The sequence below is a fragment of the Aspergillus foveolatus genome (assembly GCF_047715535.1).
Source record: "Aspergillus foveolatus strain CBS 279.81 unplaced genomic scaffold BDW70scaffold_74, whole genome shotgun sequence".
NCBI classification, from domain to species: domain Eukaryota; kingdom Fungi; phylum Ascomycota; class Eurotiomycetes; order Eurotiales; family Aspergillaceae; genus Aspergillus; species Aspergillus foveolatus.
The window spans coordinates 54,712-79,877 of record NW_027396138.1 but is presented as its reverse complement, the minus strand read 5'-3'; the positions used below and the strand labels follow the sequence as shown (position 1 = coordinate 79,877).

General features: G+C 52.5%; 7 protein-coding genes across 7 annotated transcripts; 5 read left to right on the top strand and 2 right to left on the bottom strand.

Moving 5' to 3' along the window:
- Positions 1–2,099: 2,099 nt before the first annotated feature.
- On the top strand, positions 2,100–3,364 carry BDW70DRAFT_171443 (YbhB/YbcL family Raf kinase inhibitor-like protein; the record flags this gene model as incomplete). The annotated part of the gene is made up of 2 exons (XM_073743218.1): positions 2,100–2,247; positions 2,295–3,364. 2 exons carry the CDS (start codon positions 2,100–2,102, stop codon positions 2,870–2,872), a joined length of 726 nt encoding a protein of 241 aa, XP_073592167.1. The 3' UTR covers positions 2,873–3,364.
- Positions 3,365–3,474: 110 nt separating this feature from the next.
- BDW70DRAFT_153429 (Zn(II)2Cys6 transcription factor domain-containing protein) lies at positions 3,475–7,285 on the top strand (the record flags this gene model as incomplete). The annotated part of the gene is made up of 6 exons (XM_073739635.1): positions 3,475–3,925; positions 3,984–5,023; positions 5,505–6,186; positions 6,506–6,864; positions 6,961–7,010; positions 7,132–7,285. 6 exons carry the CDS (start codon positions 3,475–3,477, stop codon positions 7,283–7,285), a joined length of 2,736 nt encoding a protein of 911 aa, XP_073592166.1.
- A 425-nt stretch (positions 7,286–7,710) lies between these two features.
- BDW70DRAFT_143562 (MFS transporter) lies at positions 7,711–10,075 on the top strand. The gene is made up of 3 exons (XM_073738117.1): positions 7,711–8,000; positions 8,048–8,299; positions 8,350–10,075. Exons 1-3 carry the CDS (start codon positions 7,838–7,840, stop codon positions 9,717–9,719), a joined length of 1,785 nt encoding a protein of 594 aa, XP_073592165.1. The 5' UTR covers positions 7,711–7,837; the 3' UTR covers positions 9,720–10,075.
- Positions 10,076–10,306: 231 nt separating this feature from the next.
- BDW70DRAFT_143560 (SDR family oxidoreductase) lies at positions 10,307–11,443 on the top strand. Its single transcript, XM_073738116.1, has one exon. The coding sequence runs from the start codon at positions 10,537–10,539 to the stop codon at positions 11,335–11,337; it is 801 nt and encodes a 266-aa protein (XP_073592164.1). The 5' UTR covers positions 10,307–10,536; the 3' UTR covers positions 11,338–11,443.
- Positions 11,444–11,884: 441 nt separating this feature from the next.
- BDW70DRAFT_153426 (cytochrome P450-domain-containing protein) lies at positions 11,885–21,503 on the bottom strand (the record flags this gene model as incomplete). Its single annotated transcript, XM_073739634.1, has 8 exons — positions 11,885–13,133; positions 13,180–13,508; positions 14,198–14,222; positions 14,307–15,904; positions 15,960–16,790; positions 17,749–17,941; positions 18,202–18,250; positions 18,572–21,503. 8 exons carry the CDS (start codon positions 21,501–21,503, stop codon positions 11,885–11,887), a joined length of 7,206 nt encoding a protein of 2,401 aa, XP_073592163.1.
- Positions 21,504–22,728: 1,225 nt separating this feature from the next.
- On the top strand, positions 22,729–23,983 carry BDW70DRAFT_113107 (ribulose-phosphate 3-epimerase RPE1). Its single transcript, XM_073734591.1, has 3 exons — positions 22,729–23,138; positions 23,201–23,452; positions 23,530–23,983. Exons 1-3 carry the CDS (start codon positions 22,896–22,898, stop codon positions 23,791–23,793), a joined length of 759 nt encoding a protein of 252 aa, XP_073592162.1. The 5' UTR covers positions 22,729–22,895; the 3' UTR covers positions 23,794–23,983.
- On the bottom strand, positions 23,867–25,166 carry BDW70DRAFT_171439 (uncharacterized protein; the record flags this gene model as incomplete). The annotated part of the gene is made up of 2 exons (XM_073743217.1): positions 23,867–24,865; positions 24,951–25,166. 2 exons carry the CDS (start codon positions 25,164–25,166, stop codon positions 24,173–24,175), a joined length of 909 nt encoding a protein of 302 aa, XP_073592161.1. The 3' UTR covers positions 23,867–24,172.

The following is a 25,166-nucleotide window of genomic DNA, read 5'->3' as shown; positions in this document are numbered from 1 at the left end:
ACTTTGGTTTTTGGCTGTATACTCACGCTTCAATCTGTCATAATGAAATGAACTACTTGATCATTTTGAGCACTGCGTATATCCACTTACTCGAGAAGGCTACGTCCCCCCTATGCGCCTAGCTACCAGGTCCTCCCCAATCAATCCTTCCTGACTTTTTACATCCAACCATGAGACCTCACGAAGAATCCACGGCCATGCCCACCACAACAGAAACAACCCCTCTCCTCTCATCAACTGCCTTGCCCGCATCACCACCACGGCCATCACCGTCACCATTATTATCGCCCTCATCTTCGAACTCGGCCTTAGACATAGCCCCCAAATCGAACTCTACAATCACCTCAAATACCCCCTTCACACCTTTCCAAAAGCGGCTCATAATACTCACCGCATCCCTTGCGTCCACCTTCTCCCCCCTCTCCTCAAACGTCTACTATCCAGCCCTAAACGCCCTCGCGGCGGATCTGCACGTCTCCCCATCACAAATCAATCTCACAATCACTACATACATGGTACGCCCAATTTCTTTCTATTTCCCCGACCCAACGCGTCGTCCATCTTGACAAATAATGACCGGGGGCGTCGGACTGAGGATCTACAGATCTGCCAAGCTCTCTCCCCAACCTTAACGGCAACCCTCTCCGATACATCCGGCCGACGACCAGCGTACATCATCTGCTTCACAATCTACATTTTTTCTAACATTTTCCTTTCAAATTGCACCTCCTATGCCTCCCTGTTAGGTTTCCGTGCAGTCCAAAGCAGCGGCATATCAGGCACTGTCGCACTCTCGGCTGCAGTTGCGGCGGATATCGTTGACTCTCACGAGAGGGGAGCGTACATGGGGCTCACGAGTCTGGGAAATATCCTTGCGCCGAGTTTGGGACCTGTTCTTGGTGGATTGATTACGAGTCATTATGGATGGAGGGGTGTCTTTTGCTTTCTTGCCGGTGGGGGGGTCATCGTGTTGCTTGTGCTGGTTTTCTTTTTGCCAGAAACGAGAAAGGCACGAGCGAATGCTTTAGAGGTTGGATCGGTAGAGAGGGGCCAAGCTGAAGGAGCGGCACCAGACGACCAGCAAAGCAAGAGGAGAAAGAGGCCAGGCCTCCCGAATCCGCTGACGCCTCTCCGCCTCCTGGCTCACTTTCCAACTAGCCTGGTCTTGCTCTCGAATGGGCTTGTCTTTGCGAGCTATTATGCCGTCACGGCGGGCATCCCGTCGCAGTTTGCGCGGATTTATGGGTTATCTGATATGGGAGTTGGGCTGATTTTTTTACCGGCGGGAGTCGGGTCGTTGGTGTCCGCGACATTTAATGGAGCTCTCGTGGATTGGAATTATCGAAGGGTAAGGAGAATGTATGAAGACGCGAAATTGACTGCAGAAGGAGATAATGAAGTGGATGAAGATGCAGATGGAACGCAAAGCGATTGGGAATTCCCTGTTGAACGAGCAAGACTGCAGGTAGGGGGGCCAATGACTGTGAGTATAACTGGGGTGTATTTCGTATTTTCTGCACCAGTCTCTGATGTACAGTTGATGATAATTATAGCTCTTCTGCTCACTCGTGATCTTCATCTACGGCCTGGTGCTCGACCAACACCCTCCCCTCGCACTCTCCCTGGCCATGATCTTCCTGGTTTCATTCTCCATTACAGCCTCCTACAATGTGATGAACGTCCTCTTGGTGGACCTGTACTACTCCACGCCGGCAACGGTCATGGCCACGAATAATTTTGTCCGGTGCTTTTTAGGCGCGGTGAGTACAGCGCTCGTCACGCCGATGATCGAAAGATTCGGCGGTGGGAGGACATATGGAATGGTTGCGGTGTTGATAGTCGGTGTGTGCTGTCCGGTGCTGGGAACTGTGTATGTCAATGGGGTACAGTGGAGAGTACAGAGGGAATCGAAGTTTCGGTGAGGGAGATAGAATGGTGTAGAAATGAGTAGACCTAGTACTTAACTCGCCGGGGACAATAGTCGCCGAAGTCTGGAAAAGCCACGAGTTACACATTTGGACTCTGCGCAGCTCGTATAAAGAGTAGGGGATCATAATGGCCAACAAGGAGGTCGCTGATGTTGAGAGAAGATGGTCAAGATGTTCTTTCAAAGAGTCGTCTATTTCACGTCTCTGTTCCTTGCGGCCCTTGCGCAGATTAACCCCCTGCCATCCGGACTACCCATCCTTGAGCTTCGATACCCAGGCACATCATGGGTACTCCCCGGGAGTACGCTTGCAATGTCGGGTAAGATGGCTCAGGCCGCTATTCTGATGCAATACTGATCGTGACAGATACGCATCCCCTGCCACAAATCAGCACCTGGGGTCTGAACCCAAACTCAACCTACCTGCTGGTCTTTGTTGATCTAGATGTTCAGTACGGAGAAATTTCAACGGTCATTCTGCATTGGTACCAAGCGGATATGGTAGTTCGCCACGACAAACCCTGGTTAGAGCTAGGCAGCCCTGGTAAAGGGCCCTACGGCAAACACCCGGCGGAGTATATTGCCCCCCAACCTCCGCCCAACACCCATCACCGATACGTCTACCTTGCGTTCGAGCAACATGAGCAATACACGTTTCCGGACTGTTTCGCGCATATCTTTCCGAAAACGATGGACGCAAGGGCTGGTTTCGACCTGCGCCAGTTCGTAGAGGTTACTGGCCTCCAACGTCCCGTGGCCGGGAACTATTTCTTCGTCAACAATGACCACGCTGTGACGGGGACGTCAAGCACGCCCACCACGACTCCAACGACAACGTGGGTGAGGTCGGCTCCCTGTAGCCAGCCGGTGATTGCAACGGCTATGACTCCAGCAGATGCTCGGGAACATGTGAGAGGGGCGCAAAGTCGTCAAATTGTCATGTAGCACAAGCGTATATCAGGACGGGTGGGTAATACCATCCGCTGGCGGTTGAATGGGCCGCGTTGATCCCGTCCTTCCGGGAGTTAATTAGTTCGAGACATGGTGTAACCATGCAGGCTAGAGCCGTTGCTTAGGGGTTGGAGTCGTAAAGAATCCAGACACGTTGATTTGTTGTAACTTCTTCCTGGTTGTGGGCAGGGTCCGAGGCTGGCTCTAAGCTAGGCGTGATGAACTTGCAGAAACTCGACCAGCTGCAGCACTGCATGGTACCACAGCGCCCGTGATAAGCATTTGCATCCTTTTCTTAGCATAGCACGAACCATGCGTGCCTTTCGCCAGCAACAGAGCGAACACCCAGTTTTCAAGGGGCTTGTGGGCACACCATGTGGTACGTGGAGCATGTAACGTGAATAAGCCAGCCAGAGGAAGCAACGCAGTGGCATTGCTACCCAGACTCCACCTGGCTGTTGCGTTCCTGCGCAGAGTCGGAGGAATGTTGGTGGATGATAGAAATGTGATGGGTTAGACTCTGCTGCATATATACAGCACCAGGCTTGCTAGACTGGTTTCAATATTTGTCCAGTCTGCAGTTATCGACTTCCATCATGGATCAGCCCAGAGAAGGCGACTTTTTCCCTGATAAGCTGCCCAAGAGTGTCAAGATTCGCCAAACCTGCAATGCATGTCAGCAAGCCAAGATTCGCTGCGACCATGAGAGACCCTCCTGCAAAAGATGTCAGAAACACAACATCGACTGTATTTACAGTATATCTCGTCGCCTCGGCCGACCGGCCAAAAAGAGAGATCCGCATCTTGATTCCACAGGCCAGAACGACGGACCTCTGAGCAAAAAAGCACGGGGCCCAAAGAAGAAGAAAGTCAAGGAAGAACCTATGGCAGATTTCAACGCGAATGATCTGTCTCTTGACAGTGATGACAAGCCGCTTTTCGACACCCCCACGTTTGAACAAAGCCAAATCGATGATATGTCCGTCGAAAGCGCGAGTTTGCAGACCCCCACTTTGATGGAAATAGTAACAGCAGCACCTTTTTCAAGTCAGTCCACCCAATCCCTTGATAACGGCTTGGCTGATCATGCTTTCTTCAGTGTCAGATAATCTTGACACGGTCTCGGATAGCTGGTTCCACGAGTTCATGTCGATCACCGACCCGAATCAGAGTTGCGGGTTCATCGACCCGTTCGAGAACGACGGCAAGGTGGATAGCAGAACGCCGATGGACTTGGACAGCGTTCCTGTCCCATCGGAAGGTTTTTCAGACTCTACATCTGAAGGACTGGACCCGCCATCATCCTCCAGTTACTATCCTGGTGTTAACCACAGCCTAACCAACGGCGACCAACTTTCCAGCGGTGCCCTGGGACTTCTCCAGGGCTCTCCGACCTATCCTGACCATACCAAACAGGATGTTTATTCTTGGTCACAGCCCTTGCCACCGCTCGGTGGGGACTTTGCTGAGCCATCAGGCTTTTTTCCTCAAGTCAACACGAAACGGCCACAAGACTACGGCTTTCCCGAAAAAGACTTCAAAGCAAGCTTCAACAGCTTTCCGAGTATCTTCCCGTGCCAGAACCATGAACAAGCTGTTTGGGATCTAGCCCGAATAAATGCCTATGCCATACAGTCCGGCCCTTCCATTGCCATCGACAGCATTCTTACGCGTCAACGAGTGCTGCAGCAGCTGATCGATACAATCCTGCAGTGCCGGGGCTGTTCACGAATAACGGTGAACTTTCTCATATCTGTCATCCTCGGTATTGATGGCCTCATCACGGCACTGGACTCGATAACTTCCGCCGAAAATGATGTCGTCGAGAGGCTGTTTCCCGAGTACTTCGGTCCTTTGGCGCAAGAGTACAGAGCTGACTCAGGGCTAGCAGCACAGAGCCGGAGATTCAAAGGCGAGAGTGCTCACCTAAGGTCTCAACTCGATGCATGTCCTTTGATAATTGGGAGATTCTGCGTGCCATCTGAAGAAAAGTTTGCATTTGTGAAGCGAGTATTGAAACGTCGCCTGGAAGGCTTGCATAGAACAGTCCGGCAGATCCTTGCTTACACGCACGAGTTCCTGGCACCTTCGAGGGGAAAAGTGCTACTGATGAAAGAGACGTACCAAAGGCTGCGACTGATCATGGTAAAGTTGGATGTGTTGACTAGACCATGACATAATTTCTTTTGCTTTCGAGACTCATAAGACAACTTACCATCCTGGTTAAATGCACTGTGGCCCTCCCATCTTCATGTGTAGAATTTCGTAGCCGAAGCTTGCCCATAAGGGCTGAACTGCCTCATTGTTAGGTACCTATGACTGTCAGCGCCCAACTGAGCCCAGGTGACTGATGTGGTAACCATAACCAGGCTATAGTTATCTGTGCAACTTTCGGCAGGTCGGAGGAAGTGTGTGGTGCCACAGTGATTTGGCCTGCGTGAAAGGACGGACCAACAGGGCTCACACCCTGATATGATAAAACCGTGAGGCTGATGAATGACGCTCCCTCACGAACCCGAGGTTGTATTCGTTATCCGTCAACACCAAGCAACATCACGCATGTGAAGAGGAACCGTCATTTGAAGGTCACCACTACCATCTATATTAGTCTCTCCCTTGTCATCAGGCCTACCTAAACGCTTGTTCAGGGGCAGAGCACATGAATCAGGGGCCAACAATGCCGACGTACCCCAACATCAACACAGCAGAAATAGGCAACACCTGTCCGTCAATCGACCGCATAATTTACCACCTCATCCTTGCTTCGATGGAGTCAGAGGCTACCTGCCAGTGTTCGATAAGCGCTTTGCAAATTATGAACGAACTCCGAAGTGTGCCCACTGTCGTTGAGTTCGAGACGATCCTCGGCCTCGTTGACCGTATACATAGTCAGGGTCAAGCGATGCTGAAGTGCAAAGAATGCCGAGCAAACCCCGGATCGACTCTCATGATGCTTCCGGCCCTCACAGACCAGTCGCTCGCTTTGTTCGAGGCAGCCTGCTTGGAATACAATGTTACGCGGAAGGACGCCTTGTTCGACTCATCACTGCCTCAATTTCTTTGCATAAGAAGCAAGATGAAGCTCGGGCAAATGGATCTTGACGACGACGAGACGGTGGTGCTGGTACGACTTCTCCTTGGGAAAAATTCAATGAAACTGCTGGAGCTGCTGAAAGGGTTGCAATCTCTCACAAAGGATGGCCAGTCACATAGGGCGGGGGTTGCGACATTGAGGGCGTGCGAGTCTTCTGTGGAACCTTCAATCCGTCGCCTCGCTGCGTTCATGGAGCAGATCGAACCCGAGCCAGGTGAGCACGTCGTTGCAAGTTGCGAGCGTGGTAGCTGACGGGATGTAGGCAGTTAAGTGGGCCATTTGTGTTTGTGTATGTGGGTGTGGGTGTGTGGGAAGGTTAGGTAAATGATCATCGGACTAATGTAGTTGATTTTCCCTTGTACTGCTGTTCATAATTGATTAATTGGGGGGTATCATGAAGGGCGTCCACAAAGTAGAGAGCAGACCGTGTAGAAATATGAGCGAAAGGGTTATTGGGAATATACAGAGCACAAGAAGGAATATACACCGCATGTCTCAGTGCATGATGCTCCCTCTAACCACACTTCCCAGAGCGCGACGTCGAAGATGTGTACAAGACGGTAGACCAGGCTCAGCGTGGCCAGGGCCTCTCAAAGTGACCGGTCCATTGACCCCAACCAATTACCTTGCCGACAAGGGCCTTTTTAATTTGGCGTCTAGTCACCTTATCGGGCCGGTCAAAGTGGAGAGGCTCGTTGAGAGCTATGATGGTATACACATATCGATGGATCCCATGACCCAGGGGAGCTGCAGCGCCAATATAAGGTGTCCCCCTCATGTTCGGAACATACCCCCAGCCTGCGAGGGTAAGACGGCCAGCGCAATTCCTGTCCTGCTCAATATCGTCGGGGAAAGCTTCGGTAGTGGTGGGTGGGATGCCGAAGAAAAGACCGTGGGTAATGATAGAGAAAGGTATAGGTGCATCGAGATCCTCGCAGACCAGAACATACTGTTTGACATTGAGGTGGGATGGTGGTCTCCAGCGTAGCTCTGGCATCTTGCCGACTTTGCCGTCATCCAAACAGGTGTGGTTTGCGAGTAAGTGAGAGCCAGATTGGCCACATTCTGGGGCCTCGAGTATGATATTGGGCTCTGGATAATGCCTGAACGCGCGGTGTTTGAGAATTTGTCGAGAATCGTGGCCTCGGATACGGTACAGAATCCTGCTCAGCGCAAAGATGATCAAATTGACGAGAAAAAACATGACAGTCTTGATGGCACGAAACATCTCAAGCGAGAACGAGCGAACTACGGTCGGCGTAGAGAACGGGCTTAGAGGCAAGGCAGATAAAAATAGGAGGAATAGAGCGTAGATGTCTGAACAGAAGAGAAGAGATGAGAAGAAAAATGAGTCGCTGGCAGGCAAAGAAGTAACCGGACCCCAAACAGGAAGGAGGTCGGGCCGGGACCGGGTGCTCTTTCCTGCGTGGGTGTCGGGCATTTTCGAGGGAACACAAGGAAATCGTCTCCAGCCGGACTGCCTGATGGTGCTGTTAATGAGCCGGCTGACAATTGCCACCTTATCGGACTTCGCGTTGAGCTTTTGAAGTACTGCGTATTTTCTCCGCACGCTCTCGATGTCTTCCTGCCTCATTGCCCTGGTATAGTTCTAAAACACCAATCACAGCACAGCGGAATAGGCCATACCCACCGCCTTCTGTAAGCAAATTACTGCCAGTATCTGAAGGCGGTGAGGCACATCCGAACCATCCGCGATTTTCGTCGTCATCAACCAAGGATGAAAGGTCGTTGGACGAAGGAAGCAGGGCTGCAAGCTCCACCGCAGCTGTTGGCCCTGGGCCCTGGGTTTCCAGCCATGCTGTTCTCGTGAAGGTTTGATTTCTGCCACTTTCTGGTCATCCACCATGGCGTCGTTCTTCCAGCTCGCCTCCTCGCCCGAAGAGTCGGACTTCGATCGTCAGTTCCCGCGGTACCGCGGGGAGGATACCTCCCCCACAGGCCGTCGCGAGATTTGGGGTTGGTATGCCTACGGAATCGCTGCCGAGGTGTTTGCCGTATGCGGTGTCGGTACGTACTGTAGGGAGATCTTTCGCCGGTTGGTGCTGACTCTTCAGGCTCGTTCCTCCCCCTCACCCTAGAGCAACTGGCCCGCGAGCAGGGGTTCTTGTCTTCCAGTCATCTGCCATGTGTCGGTCCGGATGCGCCTCCCGCTGCCGGTAACGGGACTGCGCCGGCCAACGAGGCCTGTGTTGTCCCGTTGATGGGTCTGGAGATCAACACGGCGAGTTTTGCTATGTACACCTTCTCGCTGGCCGTGCTCATCCAGGCCTTGACCCTCGTGTCCTTTAGTGCTCTTGCGGATTATGGTGAGACAGTAAATATCCCGTGACCATGCCATTATACTGATATGGTGCAGAAAATAACCGAAAGGCCCTATTATTGGCATTCGGCTTTATCGGATCCGCAACGTCCATGCTCTTCATGCTCATCGTGCCGCCAGTCTTCGTACTCGGGGCGCTCCTGGTTGTAATCGGGGTCACCTGCCTCGGCTCCTCTTTTGTTGTCCTGAATTCGTTCCTGCCTATCCTTGTCGCGAATGATCCCTCGGTTCAAAGAGCTTCGAATAAGAATAGGGACGAACTTCATGACCTCCATACGGAAGGAGACGAATTCTCGCTGCGGTCTTGGACGGACGAAGAAGATACCGATGGTCATGCTGGCCCGGCGGGCTCCAAGAAGGCTGCTGAGCCCGAAAAGGCTTCCAGCTCTACGTCGCCCGAACTGCAGCTCTCCACTCGCATCTCGTCACGGGGTGTGGGCTTGGGTTACTGTGCAGCTGTCCTTGTGCAGATTCTAAGCATATTGTTGCTGTTCACGCTGTCGAAGACGTCCATGGGCAAGTCCCATCCAACTCTACCGCTGCGGTTTGTTTTGCTTCTAGTGGGTATATGGTGGGCTGCCTTCACCGTCGTCTGCAGCCGGTGGTTACGAAGCCGCCCTGGCCCTCCGTTAGAGAGTGTCACCCCTGGCGCTGGGTATCGTCAGAAATGGCGCGTCTGGCTACGCCTCGTGGGCTTTGCGTGGAAGTCTCTTTGGAATACCATTAAGGTTGCACTGCGGTTGCGTGAAGTTGTGGTGTTCTTAGCCGCGTGGTTTCTGATTTCCGACGCCATAGCAACAGTGTCTGGAACTGCGATTCTTTTTGCGCGGACAGAGCTGCATCTGAGTACCGTCTCTGTTGGTCTCTTGTCTATCACGGCGACAATGTCTGGAATGGTGGGCGCGTTCCTGTGGCCGATCGTAGCCCGTCGGTTTGCGCTGGCGTCCAACCATACCATTCTTTTATGCATAGCACTGTTTGAGATCATCCCCTTGTACGGGATGCTGGCTTACATTCCGTTTATTCGAAACTGGGGTGTCTTGGGGCTGCAGCAGCCATGGGAGATCTTCCCTTTGGGGATTGTTCATGGGGTTGTCTCTGGAGGATTGGCATCGTACTGCCGCTCTTTGTTCGGCGAGCTTATCCCGCCAGGCAGCGAGGCTGCCTTTTACGCGCTCTACGCGGCCACCGACAAAGGAAGCTCATTCGTGGGACCGGCTATAGTCGGCGCCCTGATCGATGCGACCGGGTCTGTCCGGTCCGGATTCATTTTCATTGGCGTCTTGATCCTACTACCGATGCCGCTAGTGTGGTTGGTGAATGCAGAGCGAGGGCGCCAGGATGCGATAGCCATGGTGAAACATGCGCCTAACAACAGTGAAGAGGGGGAGGGGCTGCTGCGCTAACTGCCCGGTACAAGTCTGGAAAACGTATGCCTGCTCATAGAGCTTGACGACTGAATGTGATATGATAGAATTGGCTTCCCGCGAAAGCACACTGACCTCACCGGGATCTATAGAATTAGACAGAAACATGTCCCGTCAATTGATCTACCATGGTGACCAGCGCGTCTCCCTCCTCTCTCTCTCTCTCTTCCGTAGTCCCGTTCCCCCCCACTCTCACGCATCCAAGGTCCTTGTCTTACCAACCCCTCCGTCAGCACGCATCTCGCATCTTGAGCATTTTACACAGCACTTACACAACACTGACAAACCCAGCCCCAAGCCATTAAGCCAACCTCTGAAAGCTTTGTCAGCGCTTCAATCCTATCACAACACCTTTGGACATAAAACCTGCTTATCATACTTTTATCAATTGCTTACCACAAACTCGTCCATGTCGACCTGACCGCAAAGGCCGGGCCCACTTCTATGTTACATTGCGTCATAGACCCAATCGGCCCCTCACCAGCAACCAAGTTGTCCCTTGACCTGCCTCAGAGCAAGAGTACTTCTGGACTTTCTCGTAGTTCCATAAGATATAAGAAAGCTCCATCCGCCCCAGTTTAAATGAGCCCACTATGTTCCTACTATCTTCCGGTTCCCGCCCTATCCAGTGAAATCAATTCGACGTCATCACCTGTTCTATCATTCTTATAACCATCTTGTCCTGCCCTGGACGACCTGTTTATACAGAAACAACCACCTGGCTCACGCAATAACCTACCTACCTACCAATTTACCTACACCTACAAAGCTATCTCTCTCAATTCAATTTCGCAAAATGCCGCAACAAGTCCCCACCGCCTCCCACCTCTCCGACCTCTTCAGCCTAAAGGGCAAAGTCGTCGTGATCACCGGCGCTTCCGGCCCCCGAGGCATGGGCATCGAAGCAGCGCGCGGGTGCGCTGAGATGGGCGCCAATGTCGCAATTACCTACGCCTCACGCCCAGAAGGAGGCGAGAAGAACGCCGCCGAGCTGTCGCGCGACTACGGCGTCAAAGCCAAGGCTTATAAGTGCGACGTCAGCGACTTCAAGAGCGTTGAGAAGCTGGTACAGGATGTGATTGCCGAATTCGGGCAGATCGATGCTTTCATTGCAAACGCCGGCCGGACTGCGTCCGCGGGCGTTCTTGATGGTTCTGTTAAGGACTGGGAGGAGGTCGTGCAGACGGATTTGAACGGGACGTTCCACTGCGCGAAGGCGATAGGCCCGCACTTTAAGCAGCGTGGGAAGGGGTCCCTTGTTATCACTGCTAGTATGAGCGGGCACATTGCCAACTACCCGCAAGAGCAGACGAGCTATAATGTTGCGAAGGCCGGCTGCATTCATATGGCGCGGTCGCTGGCAAACGAGTGGAGGGACTTTGCGCGTGTCAACTCTATTTCACCCGGTTATATTGATACCGGTCTGAGTGACTTTGTCGACAAAAAGACGCAGGATCTATGGTTAAGTATGATCCCTATGGGGCGCCACGGTGATGCGAAGGAGCTAAAGGGAGCGTATGTTTACCTAGTCAGTGATGCGAGCACGTACACCACTGGTGCGGATCTGATCATCGATGGCGGTTACACCTGCCGGTAAATAGATTTCTACCTGTATTTAGCAGACTAGAACAAGCCTGGTGCTTGGTGAATTCGAATGGGATATGAATATAAAATGTATCGACATTTATATTGCGAAGTCTGGCATTTCCTGGTCATGCCTCACCAGTGTAACAAAGTCTAATATAAGGAATATCTTTAAGATCACGAGATGAACTTATAGCATCTCTTTAATCATATATGTACTCCAGTAATTTCATGGAGGACGGAGAGGGGCGTGGCTTGAAGGATGAATTGGAAAATTGCCGGTAAACGCTTTGCCTAACAGACCTTCGGCTGGTGGCTTCGGCTTGCCGAGATCAACAAACTACATATTCCGAGTGCACTACTCCGCACACTCAACTTGGATAACCAGGCATACGGGATGGTCTGAAATTTGTACACATATATTCATAAAGCTACATACACATGTGATCATGACAGGCAAAATCCGCAAATCGCCAAGTAACAGCCCAGGTATTTTCCACCCAAGTACCTCTCTATTCCAATTCAATCCTCGTACTCGTAAGAATGTACGAATGCAGGGCTTAAACAATCGTCCTCCTCTTAACACCGACTGTCAAGCCCAGAGGCTTCCTCAGGAAACCTTCACGGGTCTCCATCGGTCCCTTCTGCTGCAGCTCCCAGTCAAACATGCGGAAGACAGTGGAGCAAATGACAAGGAGTTCCATCTCGGCGACGTTGCGGCCAACGCAAGCACGAGGACCAGTGCTGAAAGGGATGAAGGCGGCCTTCTGGCGGGCAGTGAGGCGCTCGGGAGCCCAGCGCTCGGGAATGAACTCGTCGGCATCGGCGCCCCAGATTTCCTTGGAGTGGTGGATCGTGTAAGTGGGGACGGAAAGGACGTCACCGGGCTTGAAGATGTGGCCGCTGATTTCCACGGGCGGGTTGCCTTCAGGGATCTCACGGGGGAGACCCATGGCCGAGGTGCTGTGGATGCGCATGGTTTCCCAGATGACCCACTGGAGGTAAGGGATGTCCTTGACCATGGCGTGAGTGGGAACTTCAACGTCCTTGGGGATGGCTTCGTCGAGGACCTTGTGGAGCTTGTCGATAACACCAGGGGTACGGAGGCAGTAGTAGAGGATGGCGCAGGATGTGTTGGAGGTGGTATCGGAGCCGGCAATCAATTGGGTCAGAGCTTCAGCGGTAAGTTCAGCACGGCCGAGCTTGTTGCCGTTGGCATCCTTTCCTTCCATCAGGCGAGCAAGAAGATCGACACGGGTGTTGTTGGCCATAACCTCAGGCTTGAGACGCTCGTTGACACAGGCGATGGCAATTCCGGCTAGGTTCTCAACAGCCTCGAGACCATCACGGAAGAAGCGGTCGGGCAAGTACTTGGCAAACGGCTTCAGGGCAGGGTAGCATCCAAGAGTAGCAGAGACCTCGCCGCGGCGGTTCAGAACCTCCACGGCTTGGACGTACTGGGGAGGAGAGTCGGGAGACTTGCGCATCTCGGCAATATCTTTGCCCTTGTCGAGCATACCGAACGGAGCACCGAAAGCGAGATCGCCGATGATGTCGAAGGCGACAAAGTTAAACCAATTCAGAGCATCGACAGTAGCGTAGCCGTTCTTGGGGTTGCGCTGAACATTCGAGATGCGGGTCAACTGCTTGACCAGGTTCTCAATGTTGTGGTGAATGTACTGCTCAAACTGGCCAATCGACTTGGCCGAGAAGGTGTGCGATACCGTCTTGCGCTTGCGGGTGTGCTCCGCACGGTCCCGGGTGTTGAACAGACCACGGCGAATGGAGACGAAAGCATCATAGAAATCACTATACAATTAGCTTGCATCAACTGAACGATGACCGAGAAACGTACGACTTCAGGAATCCGTTTCCGTGTCCATAGACAGCCTGGATAGCTGCATCATCGGCAATGGAGATGTGGCGCGGAGCGATGCGGACGAGTTTGCCGTACTTCTTGTGAGCGTTGTCCACGGAGATGAAGCGATGACCCAGACGAGTTTGAAGGAGCAGCCAGAAGTTGGTCCAGGCAGCCAGGCCCGGCGCAGGAATGTCACTCAACCGCCATGTCTGGAGATACGGAACGACATAGTAGGCGGCCAGCAGTCCCAGAAGAGTAAGGGCAATCCTCTCGGGAGTGATGTTTTCAGGTGTAAGGAAGTCGGTGATCATGATGACGGATGTCTAGAACATGCGAGTGTTAGCCTGTTACAGGAAGAAATGAGGAAGATCCAGCAGAAAATCAACAGGAACAATAACCCTGCTGGCCACTAACCGTTGGCGGTAGATGGGCCAACGGTAGATGAAGGCGGGGAGGGGATTACGAAGCTCTCAGTCTTGGAAGACAAGAGTTTAGACCGTTTTAAACCGTTGATTTTGACTTGAACAGAGGATGTCGATTAGTCCATGGCGCGCTGAAGTCAAACAAAGGCCATCGCAACGCATTCTGAGGACATATTTATGATAGGTGGTCAATGAGGGCATCCCCGAGGCAAAGGCAGCACACGGAAGTCGAGGTCGGGAGTCTGGGGTTCTGCTCACAGTGAGCGCCAGCCGATTCGCATCCCCGACCTCCACTCGCTTCGGTTATGCTGGGAGAGGAGACCCACGGACCTCTGTTCCAATGCAATTCTTCGTTGATGATTTGTGAACCATAGTCGATGCAATGCGGACAAGCAAATAAGAACAGAGGCCAAGGGAGGCTACCCCCAGATCAATCAGAGAGGCAGTGATCATTTCCCCGCTTTGAGAGAGAGAGGATGGACATGGGAGGGCGTCCCTCCATTCGTCCTTGACAGTGTCCCGTGATCAGCCACTTTAGCCTCAGGCAGGCATCTGCAAACACAAGTTATCAGATCAGCAGAACAGCACACTTTCCTCTGTGCTGTACTCCAGATACTACGAGTAATCTACTGCTGAGAAGGTAAGTGTGATCATTATCATTACCTTCATGTTATGTGCTATACATGTATTGGAGACTACCAATCATCCCCCTCCACTTTATACAGCCCACTCTTCCTCTTCTCAGCCTCCCACTTCTCAAACCAAGCCTTCATACGCTCCCTGCTCTTTTGGCTACCCACATTAACTGTGGGAATGATTCGCCCAATCCGAAGCGCACAGCAAAACATAGTCAGTTCCCGAAACGAGCTGTGCTCGCTATAGGGCACGCCGAAACACGCACTCTCGCGCGTGCTCCCGCGCTGTGGGGTTAGGTCTCGCACGGAGAAGGGTGTCTTCCAATGTGATGAGTAGAGTATCGTCGACACGGGCGGGTTCTCGAGAGTCCGGCCGGCAGGTGGCCGGTAAGTCCAACCGGTTGGTCGGAATCCAATGACGCGGGTGAAGTGCGGTTTCATGGAGTCGAGATAGTCGCAGAGGGTTTCGGCGCGGATCTCAAAGAGCGTCTGCATATGGACTTGCGCTTGAAGAGGGTCGTCCGTGAGTAAAGCGGATAACTCGGGATCTTCTAAACAGGCGCAGACACGTTGCTTCGCCGGTGTCGCGTAGATTTTGCTCTTGAGAGCTCGGGCTATTGCGAGACATATTCGTTCTTTGCCGATGCTGTAGGTTCCAATGACGACAAGTAACCGGCCTTTCGGTTCGGGTCGAGTGGAAGGTTTCACGGCAGCGCTGGCAGCCGACATGAATTTGCTAATCGGGTTCTTCGATTTCGTGGGGGGAGTCGCAGTCTGAAAAGGCATGTGGCCAAGACTGTCGTATTGACCCTGATCAATGCGCACACAAAGCTCCGCACACGCGTTGATGACATCCAACTGTCTCGGGAACGCATACTTCGGACTAAGATAAGTGGTATCAAGATAGCAAGCATCAATCCTTTGCTGCCAGCTCTTACCCGTCTTCGGATCAACCACGTCAGGGCGTAAAAGAGCATGCTGCACATGCTGCGGAGATGCTCGGAAGTCACCGCAGTGCAGTACTCGTTGGATCCGCGTTGAAGCCCCAGAGCTCACAGCCTTCTCGAATAGAAAGATAGCACTTCCAGGGCAATGATTGGCCTCGATCATAGTCACCTGCACCCCCCCTGTCCCAGGCACCTCTGTCTTCTTTTCAAACTCTAGGTCTACTACCCACTTCGGATCAACCTTGAGTTGTTGACGAACGAGATTAGCCGTCGCTCTGCTGCAGTATATCGGGCCGTGGCGCCATGATTTCGAGAGGCCTATGTAGTGGTCGCTGTGGAAGTGGCTGAGAAAATAAGCATTGCATGATTCGACGGCTCCATAGCGGAAGGCGTCGACTGATATTGAGAAACCTGTAATGATCTTATAGAACGGGCAGGTCCTTTGGTATGCCTGCTTACCCCGAGACGCAACATCACTTGCGGCTGCCTCGGCCCAAGCGGCATCTTCAGCATTACCCGCCATGATTTTGGAGAATGCTGTTCCCGCCCGTGCCGTTTGAAATTGGGCAGGATCACGTTGCGCTGGCTTCGCTATAGCAGCTCGATCTGCGGCAACGGCTTTCTGCTCGGGGGTGCTGACTTTAGGACTCTCCTGCTTCGGGGAAATCGCGCTGGGCCTCCCGTCAAGGCAATCATTGACGTGCGCCATGACTTTCTGTTCAAACTTCTTTTAGTCGTCTCTTTCTAGAATTCCTAAGCTAGGAACATACCATTTCATCAAAGCCTTCCAAAATTCCCTGGCACACCGGACACGTCGGCTTCTCATCGGCATGTATAGTATCAGCAGTCGTATCATTCGCATCAAACCCGAAAGTCTCCTCGTCAACAGCTGCTTCGCACTCAAAATCTACGCCTTCACCTTCAACTCCGCCCGCTTCTATATCGTCAAAATCCGGATACTCATCTTCTTGCATATGGCTCGTGGCTTCTCTTACCAGCGGTGATATGTCGGCGGCTAGATCGCGTTTCCTCGCCGTTTGATCTTCGTCCGAATGTGCCACTGATTCCTTCACATCCTTGTCCGGGGACACATCCGCTTCCCCGTCGGCATAATCTCTGAAAGCCTCCAGCCCCTCATTTTCACTATCAGACTCATCAATGAAAGGGCCGCTGATCTTCTGAGCCTTTAAAGACAGCTTCCTCTCGGCAGACCCCGCATAAGGTGCCCCTAGATCAACCTTTCGCCGCTTCACCGCGTTTTCACTCTCGTTATACCTGTCAACCCCTTCTTCCACCTCTTCTTCGAAAGACCTAGCAGCACGAGCATCCTCCTTCTTTTCATCCCCATTTCTGCTCCCCCAGATATCAGGGGACCGCGACCTTTCTCTTTCAATCTGTTTTTCTTGACTTAACCGTGCATCCCGACTCTTCTTATCCTCCAAGAATAAGCCCTCGTCGCCACCACCACTAGCGTTCGAACTACCCTCCCTCTTTAACAGCCGCGGCCGCGGAGCCGTAACCCTACTACCAGGTCTCTCCCCCTGCGTCGTGAACTGCGTAATGCGAGCTTGTTTGGATGTTGATTTCGGCGGTCCGTCCGTCTTTTGGAAGAAATTAAGAAGGGTATTGTTTCGTTTTACCGAGTGCGGCTGTGACTTTGCGCCGGCGGAGATTTTGGACGGTGTTGAAATCCGCCTATTGTTAGATGATGCTGGCATTCCCTCTGAAATCTGAAGATTGAGAATTAAGAGCGAAAAAGCGGTAGGTTATATAGAGAATGGAGCTGCGAAGGACGATCGAGGTCACAGTTAGTGTTTTAAGACGAATTCAGTGAATGTGCATCGTATCCAGCATCCATGAGGCATAAACGGTCATATTATTTTGTTCAGTGAAAAACAACGGATTACAGAAACAAAGATATGTTTAAAAGAGAGACAATGTTGCGTAAATCAAGAGTTAGTGGCCAATGTCTCGGAGGCGCGGCAAGTCGATTTTCGCGACACGAAGTCACGTGATTAGGCTACCTACTCTATGTAGGCTACGGCTTTGGAGATAACATCAGTGCAGGGCTAGATGGACTGTTGACCCGTGAAAGTCTAATTCGCTATTCTGGCGATAATGATACGTTCGAAAATAGAGGTATGTCCGCTGAAATATCAGCAGGAAAGGGACGCAATGAGCCCGGCCCAGCAGCGCTATGTGCCTTCTTGAGTCCGCTCCGGTATTCCCAACTGGAAGCTCTTCCCAACGGCCTTCCATCATACATCAGCCATCATGGTGCTCAACCACCTGGCCCTCCCAGGTTGTGGTTTCCTCGGTCGACGAAATAGCAACATCGCATCACATCGTAAAAGCGCATTCATTAGATAAATATGTCTCGAATCCTAGGTGTCGAAATCACCGAGCCTTCCCTGCCTGGTTCGCAGCCTCTGCAAGACCAAATCATATCAGTGTCATGTCTCATGTCAAAAGTTGTTCCAGGAGAGTAAGTGGTTACATACCTCTCCGCGTCGCATCCTCCAACAAACCCACATCAACCTCCGACCGCGGCAAAACTACATACCGCACTACACTCCCTCGAATAAACATGTTCTTGACGGAGCTGAGATGTGGATATTTGTCGAGGTCTAGAACGTCGATATCATCGAGTTTGATGTTTAGGTACTGGTCGACGGACTTGAGCGTCCCGCGAATGCGGATATCATTCTTGAGCTCTATTGTCACGACTTGGTTCGTTAGGGTCTTGAAAAAGCTGAATCGGAGGATTGTTAATAAGGATAGAAACTTGAGATGGTTAATCGGAGGCCAACGTACCTGAAAAAGAGCATTTTGGTTGTGCAGGGTTTTAGTGAAGATTGGTTGACAATGCGACTGCGTCTTTGGACGCGGAGGAGCTCTAGGCGGGACGGACTTGTTCACGTGACTGGCTCGCATGAAGTAGATTGAGACACAAAAGCTCATGTATTTGTTAGGCCTATATTCTAGACTGCAAAGTGCCTGTGTCGGAGAAACCCTATAGTAATATAACGTTGTCTTATAGGAAACGTCGTCCATGACTGAGCTGCGGGTTGTTACAATAGCGATTGGGAGAATACAGGTGTACGTATGAAGTGGGAGAATACTTCGAACAGATAGGGTTTTTTTGTTATACTAGGTCATTGGTATCAAATCTCATGCCGTCGTACTCTGCTATCTCGGATCTCATTCATCACAGAACGCTCAACAGAACCGCACCAAAAAAGGTCAGTTGATCAGATAGTAATCGATCGCCACCAGGACGATAGAGGGAACAAAAAGACAGCCACCAGGGCTGAATATTAAACAATGAAAGAGTGGAATGGACGCACGCCGCAACCGCAGACGGATAGAGAACCTCAAGCACCCTTAGCTTCGCTCTGCTTCTTTAACGGCTTCATCGCCCAACCAGACAAGCACGTCCAGCCAGACCCATTCTTCCGCCCCTCGTCAAACACACTCCCGATACCCTCAAGCAGCTTGCTCTTATCTCGACCCATCTCAACCTGGAGCTTAAGCAGCCACTGTTCCCAGATCCAACCACCCAGTAAACCCGTGATGGACGCAATATCAGCCGTACTTCCCAACGGCCCCTGAACCGCCTCGTAGTCCTCAATCAGACTCTTGACCCTGGGATCAGGAGTCTCTCTTGGGACTTGAGGCTTTGGTGGCTCTGTTCCCATTGGTAGATACATCCAGCCTCGTTTGATGCCCACGAAGCCTTGCTTGCGCAGGCGACCAACGAATTGCCTCGTTGGAACTGGGTCGTAGCCTCGGATTTTCAGACTGAACGAGAACTCGATGGATGTTGCAGATGCGTATGGACCCGCGCGAGTTATCTCGGCGTCCATCACGAGGTACTCTAGATACCCCCCTGGCTTGAGACAGCGACGGCATTCCTTCAGACAAAGATCGTACTCGTCTAGGCTCTCCCCGGCCGGGCGTTCCGTCTTCAGGAACGCAGGTAGGGAGCGGGCTGAGATCACGTCGAACTTATTGTCAGGGAAGGGAAGCTTCCATAGCTGGGGTACCTGAATGTGATGGTGGTTCGGGGGGCCCTTGATGGCCTTGTTGACTTGCTGGTGCTCTGTGTACACAGTGTAGACCTTGACATGAGGATAGTCGTGCGCGAGATGCCAGGCCCACTCGGCTGTGGCATGACCACCCAGATCAAGAACCCTCACTTGACGGCGCTTGGGGGACTTGTGGGCGGCTGCGACCGTCGCACGTTTCGAGAGGCGCTTCCGAGCAGGACTCACAACAAGATTGCCCCCTTGGAGGTATCGCAAGGCTTCCATGGCCCACATTGGTTGGCTGATTTGGGAAAGGACAAGTTGCTCCTTCTCAATCATGGAGAACTCAGCTTTTTGTTGGAGGATTCCGGGAAGAACGGAATTGCGCGGCGCTTTCGCGAACGGCCCACTGTAGGCGGGCCGCTCTGGAAGCACCAGCTCATAGTTCCCAAGCAGGCACTTGTTGTGCAACCCAGACAAACCAAGACGGAAAGATTGCACAGCGTCAAAACGAGTACTACGATGCACAAAGGTATCCCGGCTTCTAGACTGATCAAGCAAGAAACGGAAGCCGCGCCAGTAGATTGAATCCTTGCTCGCATTAGCAGCAGGAAGCGAACTGGGAGGTTCCGGAAATGTCCCAGTGAAGCGAACGGAAGCCTTTCGCTCGAAAGCCGGAGAAACGTGTTGGGGGCTCTCGTCGACGTTTTGAGGCCGCTCCTCTTCATCTGGAAGGTTGTTGACGGGATTTGTTTCGCTGAGCGCCGCAAGATACGAAGCTTGTGCCGCCAGCCAAACGCTAGTTCTGTCCAAACTGGACAGTGCTTTCTTGTGCAGTTCTTCCGCATAATTCTCGTCTTGCTCGTCGGGGTCGTAGGCGGTAGCAGGTCTTGAAATCTCGTGCATACGTTCGCTGACAGGACTAATGGAACCCTCCGTTGGTGGGTGTGCGGGACTCTCTGGGATCTTGATTGCTGTCGGTGGTGCGTAGATTGCCGTCAGCTGCTCATCATTCAATCTCTCTGGGAGATCGATGACTTGCTCAATGATTTCCCCCTCGTCCCTGTTGAACGGAAGGTTGTAAAATCTCTCAGCAGTGGCAGAGGTAGGCGGCTGGTTGAGCTTCGGAAGTGACCAGGTATGGCGAGCCCGAGGAGCCAGCGAGTTGAAGAATCCCCCAGGCGATGGTATGCTCAGTCCCGTGAAGCTATACTCTGACAACTCAGATACTGGCGTTTCATCGTCAAGGCGGCGTGGTCCTGGCGGAGCTGCAACCTGCCACATTTCCTCATTCGGTTCCGAAGTCTCCGACCATGGTTCCGGCGTTCCTTCCAGAGGAATAAACTGCAACGTTGCCAGGGCACCTTCAGGAAGAGAAACACCTCGGTCCGAAAGGGTGTCCTCGCGCGCTGGTTCAACTCCAAAATAGCCGGCCTGCGGTGTAGTTTGGCCAGGAATCTGCGGAAACTCCCCAATGAAGCGGCGCCAGTCGTCGTCGGCATCTTCAATAGGAATTTCGATGCTCGGTACTTCTTCAGTCTCAGGGTTCGCAATGTCTGGGTGTTGCGAATCGTCGAGATCTGGAAGAACATGGATCTCGCGCGAGTTCCAGTCGGTGTCTGGAAGAGACCGCAAGGACGGAGTCGATGGAGTGCTCAAATTAGACACCTGGTCCGATGACACGCTGCCATCCAACGACGGGGTCGCGTGCATTGCCGGTACTGAACGTGACAAAAGCGAGAGAGCGGCCGGAGAAACGGGGATTCTCTGCGGAGGAGTTGGTGGAACGGGCGAGCTCTTCGGAGCCCCATTGAGCGAAGGCCATATACTCGACGTTGGGATAGAGAGAGCCGGATACCGCCTCCGAGAATTCGAAGAGGTCACCGAGTCCGTCCTCGTGGTCGGTGTTGTCAGGCTGGTGGGCCGGGTACTTGTAAATGACATGCACTCATCACTGAAGTCCGACTCATCGTCCGTAGCATCATAAAGTTCATCAAAGGTCCTCATCTGATTCTGCCAATCCACATCTGAACACGACGAGACTGAACCAGCCGACAGCGGCGACAGAAACTTCCGTTGTTGTCTAACCAGCGGCAACGACAACCCAGTCGTCTTCAACTTCAGTCGCGGCGCGGGACTCTTCGGACCATTATCAGTCGGACTCGGTCCCCGATTGTCTGCATATTGCGTCTCGCGCGCGTCCTCGATTATAGTATTAAGCCTCGTGCCCCGGACCTGCCGGGAAGGAGGAAATCTGGCAGTTGCAGGTCGACTCGGCTCTGCCATCATCGAGCCTCGTAATCTGCTAGACGGATTATTGTACGTGAGCGGAACCAGCAAACAGTACTTCTAGGGTATCTCAAAGCATCGACCTGATCAACAGGTTCAGGGATTATAACGAAGGACGGCCTAGCTACCAGAGCCAAAGGCACGACAAGGAACAAACCAAAGGCAGCACGCAAAAGAAGCAACTCCACAAGAGGGAAACAAGACCTGACGCCGTGGGTAGCGCAAGGCTGTGATAAATAGATCTCCAGCGCGGGGAGGGGAGCGGATCTCGCGAAGGTGCCTTCACACCCGCCATCATCCGTGCAGAACCTAATGCAACATTGCGCACGCCGGACCCAAATATCCCTGTCCAAGTGTCCTGCAAATGCGATTATTGGCTGCGAGGAGGCAGGCGCTTCGAACAGGAGGGTCCTCCCTGACGCTGAGAGGCAGGCTGGGAGGTGCACAAAGCAACCAGGCAGATCATCACACCAATCATGGCCGGGAAACCTTTATTGTGTCTGCAATGAACCGCCCAAGGGAGTTATGGTCCCAGTCACTTGAAATTGAAATCGCTGATTGGCGTGATGAACGAACTGCAAGCGCCGAGCGAACTATCTTTAGAACGAAGCCGCTGTCGGTCGGGGAAGAGCACAGACACAGGCAACCTGGCAAATTTTGGGCTCGAACACTTGACGGAAGCGTAGATTGAGTCACCTGAACAGCGTGACCTTGTCCAACTGGCGGAATTACTAATTCTGGAGGATTCTGTGCAGTCAGCAGTCACCACGACGGAGTAATTAGGGGTCTTTCCAGTATCAGTCATGCACAGCGATAAGACTATCCCCAAGTCGATGAGAATTTAACCTCCAGCAAGAAAGCAAAAGGAGATATGCCACAAGCGGTTACCTGGTAATTAGCATGGTTTGATGCTGTACCCAGAGTCCTAATAATCAAGAGATGTTAAGAGCTTGAAATCAACGATTACCGCCAGCGCGGAATCAGGCAGAAAGGTGAGGCATCGATAGGGAAGGATCTAGGCTTGTCTGCCCCACCTCACTTGTCCACGTGCGATGCTTGGCCCTAGCCCTTACAGGCAAGCTCTTCTTCCCAATCGGGCTTTCCGGAGTGACGTCGCCGGACAGATTTACCGATAGAAAATGTCGGTGATATCAATGATCGCTGGCAACTGGGCCTGCGCGGGAGAGGCTGCTCCGTAGACAAAAATCATAATAGCATAATAATCGAAATCCCTCCACTTTAACATTCCTCTAATTTACATCTCGCCACTCCCTACGAGTGCTACCGGTTTATTTGTTTGTACATACTTCATCTTAACAGCCTTCTAGATCTTCCAAACCCATATCAGGACTATCGTCCATTCACACATAATAACAACACAACGGCACAATGTCTCCCCCGGCAATAATCGCCCCCTCTATCCTCAGCGCAGATTTCGCAACCCTCGGCAGCGAATGCTCGACCAAAATCTCCGAGGGCGCCGACTGGCTGCACGTCGACATCATGGACGGTCACTTTGTGCCCAACATCACATTCGGCGCGCCAGTGGTGACCAAGATCCGCTCGCATGTGCACCGCCCGTCGCAGCCGCAGGGCAAAGGGACGTTTGATTGCCATATGATGATTGCAGAGGTACATCCTTAACCTCACGGTATACTCAACTAGAGGTGAGAGCTAATATTGGAGCAACTTAGCCGCAAAAATGGGTCAAGGACTTCAAAGACGCCGGGTGCGATCTGTATTGCTTCCACTACGAGGCGGCGGTTTCTTCAGTTGCCGCCAAGGATCCAGCTGATAAAGAGACAACGCGCAAGACAAGCCCTAAGGAGTTGATCCGCTATATTCATGAGGAGGGGATGCAGGCGGGGATAGCAATTAAGCCGGATACGCCAGTTGATGTGCTGTGGGATATCCTAGCTGCGGATGATGAGAAGGAGAGGCCAGACGTGAGTTTTCTCTGCTCCACTGCACTTTCCTTGTTGGTAAACCAGACGAGCGTGAGCTGACAGTTTTCTGTTACTAGATGGTTCTTGTCATGACCGTGCACCCGGGATTCGGCGGACAGAAGTTCATGGCCTCAGAGCTTCCTAAAGTCAAGGCGTTGCGTGAGAAATACCCAGACTTGAACATCGAAGTTGACGGTGGGTTGGGGCTTGGGACAATCGACCAAGCAGCGGAAGCTGGTGCCAACGTCATCGTCGCTGGGTCAGCTGTCTTTGGCGCTGAGAACCCAGGGGATGTCATTCAGAAGCTGCGCGATGCGGTTAACAAAAACCGGAAAGTGTGACTATCTCCCGGCGAGGTGGGCGGAAGTAGGTTATAAGTTTTACAGCGAGTTCTGAAAGCATATTATGGATTCACGAGCGATATTTTGTTTGTTGCAAACAGCGACTTTCATACATACAACAGACATTCCTTGTGCTCTACACAAAAGCTACCGAGTTATTGTACAGTAGTATCCGTGATTTGCAAAACTTGATTGTACACTGATCAACCGAATTACATTAATCAATGGAAACCCGAGAACAGACCCTAAAATGCAACACCGTGGTATCCGTACATAGCAAAACAAACATGCATGCCGAGTCGTACAACATTCGTTGATCATTAGCAGCGAGAAAAATAGTACACGCAAGGGGGCTGTCATCTACAGCGCATGGTGCCCGCTAGCCCTCTAATGCATCTTCGACCGTGGCCTCAGCGGCGACCGTGGCCTTATGCTCGCGCAACGACTCCAGCGCGGGATTGTGAGCCCCTGAAATCGACTTGCGCAGCTCCTTGGCCATTTTCTCCGCCTCCTCCTTTGACTCGGCGGCGATGTTTGAGTTACGATGATGGTTGATCAGCCCTAAAGCTTCAGCGTTATCAGCACGAAAGTTGGCAGAAGACTCCGCAGCACACTCGGGCACCAAAGGCGGCCGGTTTGAACCAGACTTTGCGATTTCAGGAGCGACCGACATGCGACGTACACTTTGTTCGCCACCTCCCTCCTTGGTTTCTGCGCCTCCGTCGGTTTTGGAAGCGGAGGTGGAGGTGGAGGTCTGGGGTCCTGCGGCTGCTGGCGCGCTGGGTTTCGAGGCGGGTCCCTTGGCTTTGGCCGCGGCCTCTTCGCCAGCTTGGCGAAGTGCCTTGGTGACTGAATCGTCGACTTGGGATTCTTTGTCGCGGGGCTCTTGGATCTTGATTGTGCTTGTCTTGGAAGCTGGAGCGTCGGCCTTGGGTGCAGCCGTGGAAGTTGTGCTGGGTTCGGCGACAGGGAGAGGTGTGTCGGTGGCGGGGAGGTCGTCGAAGGGCTCAACGCTGTTAATCTGCATCTTCAACTCGCCGAATTCGTTCCATTCTTCGATCTGTTCAAGGTCCTGAGTTGCGTCCTCGTCAGCGATGTTTCCAAGATTAGAGACTCAACCCCCGCTTCGCCATGGAAGCGATAGGTCAAGAACATACGCCGACAACAGTCCCGTATTTCACCAGTCCAGGCAGTTTCTTCCCCCTTGAACGACGACCCCAGAGTTTCCTCGCGGCTTCGTCGGTAGCCACATCAATTGCGCGGAAGGGGATCTTGTTGGCTTTGAGGATGGTCTCCAAGCGCGAAGTGGCGGTGATGATGTGAGAGGACCCCGCAGTAAGGGAAGTGTAAAGGTAGAGCGTGGGATCGGACAT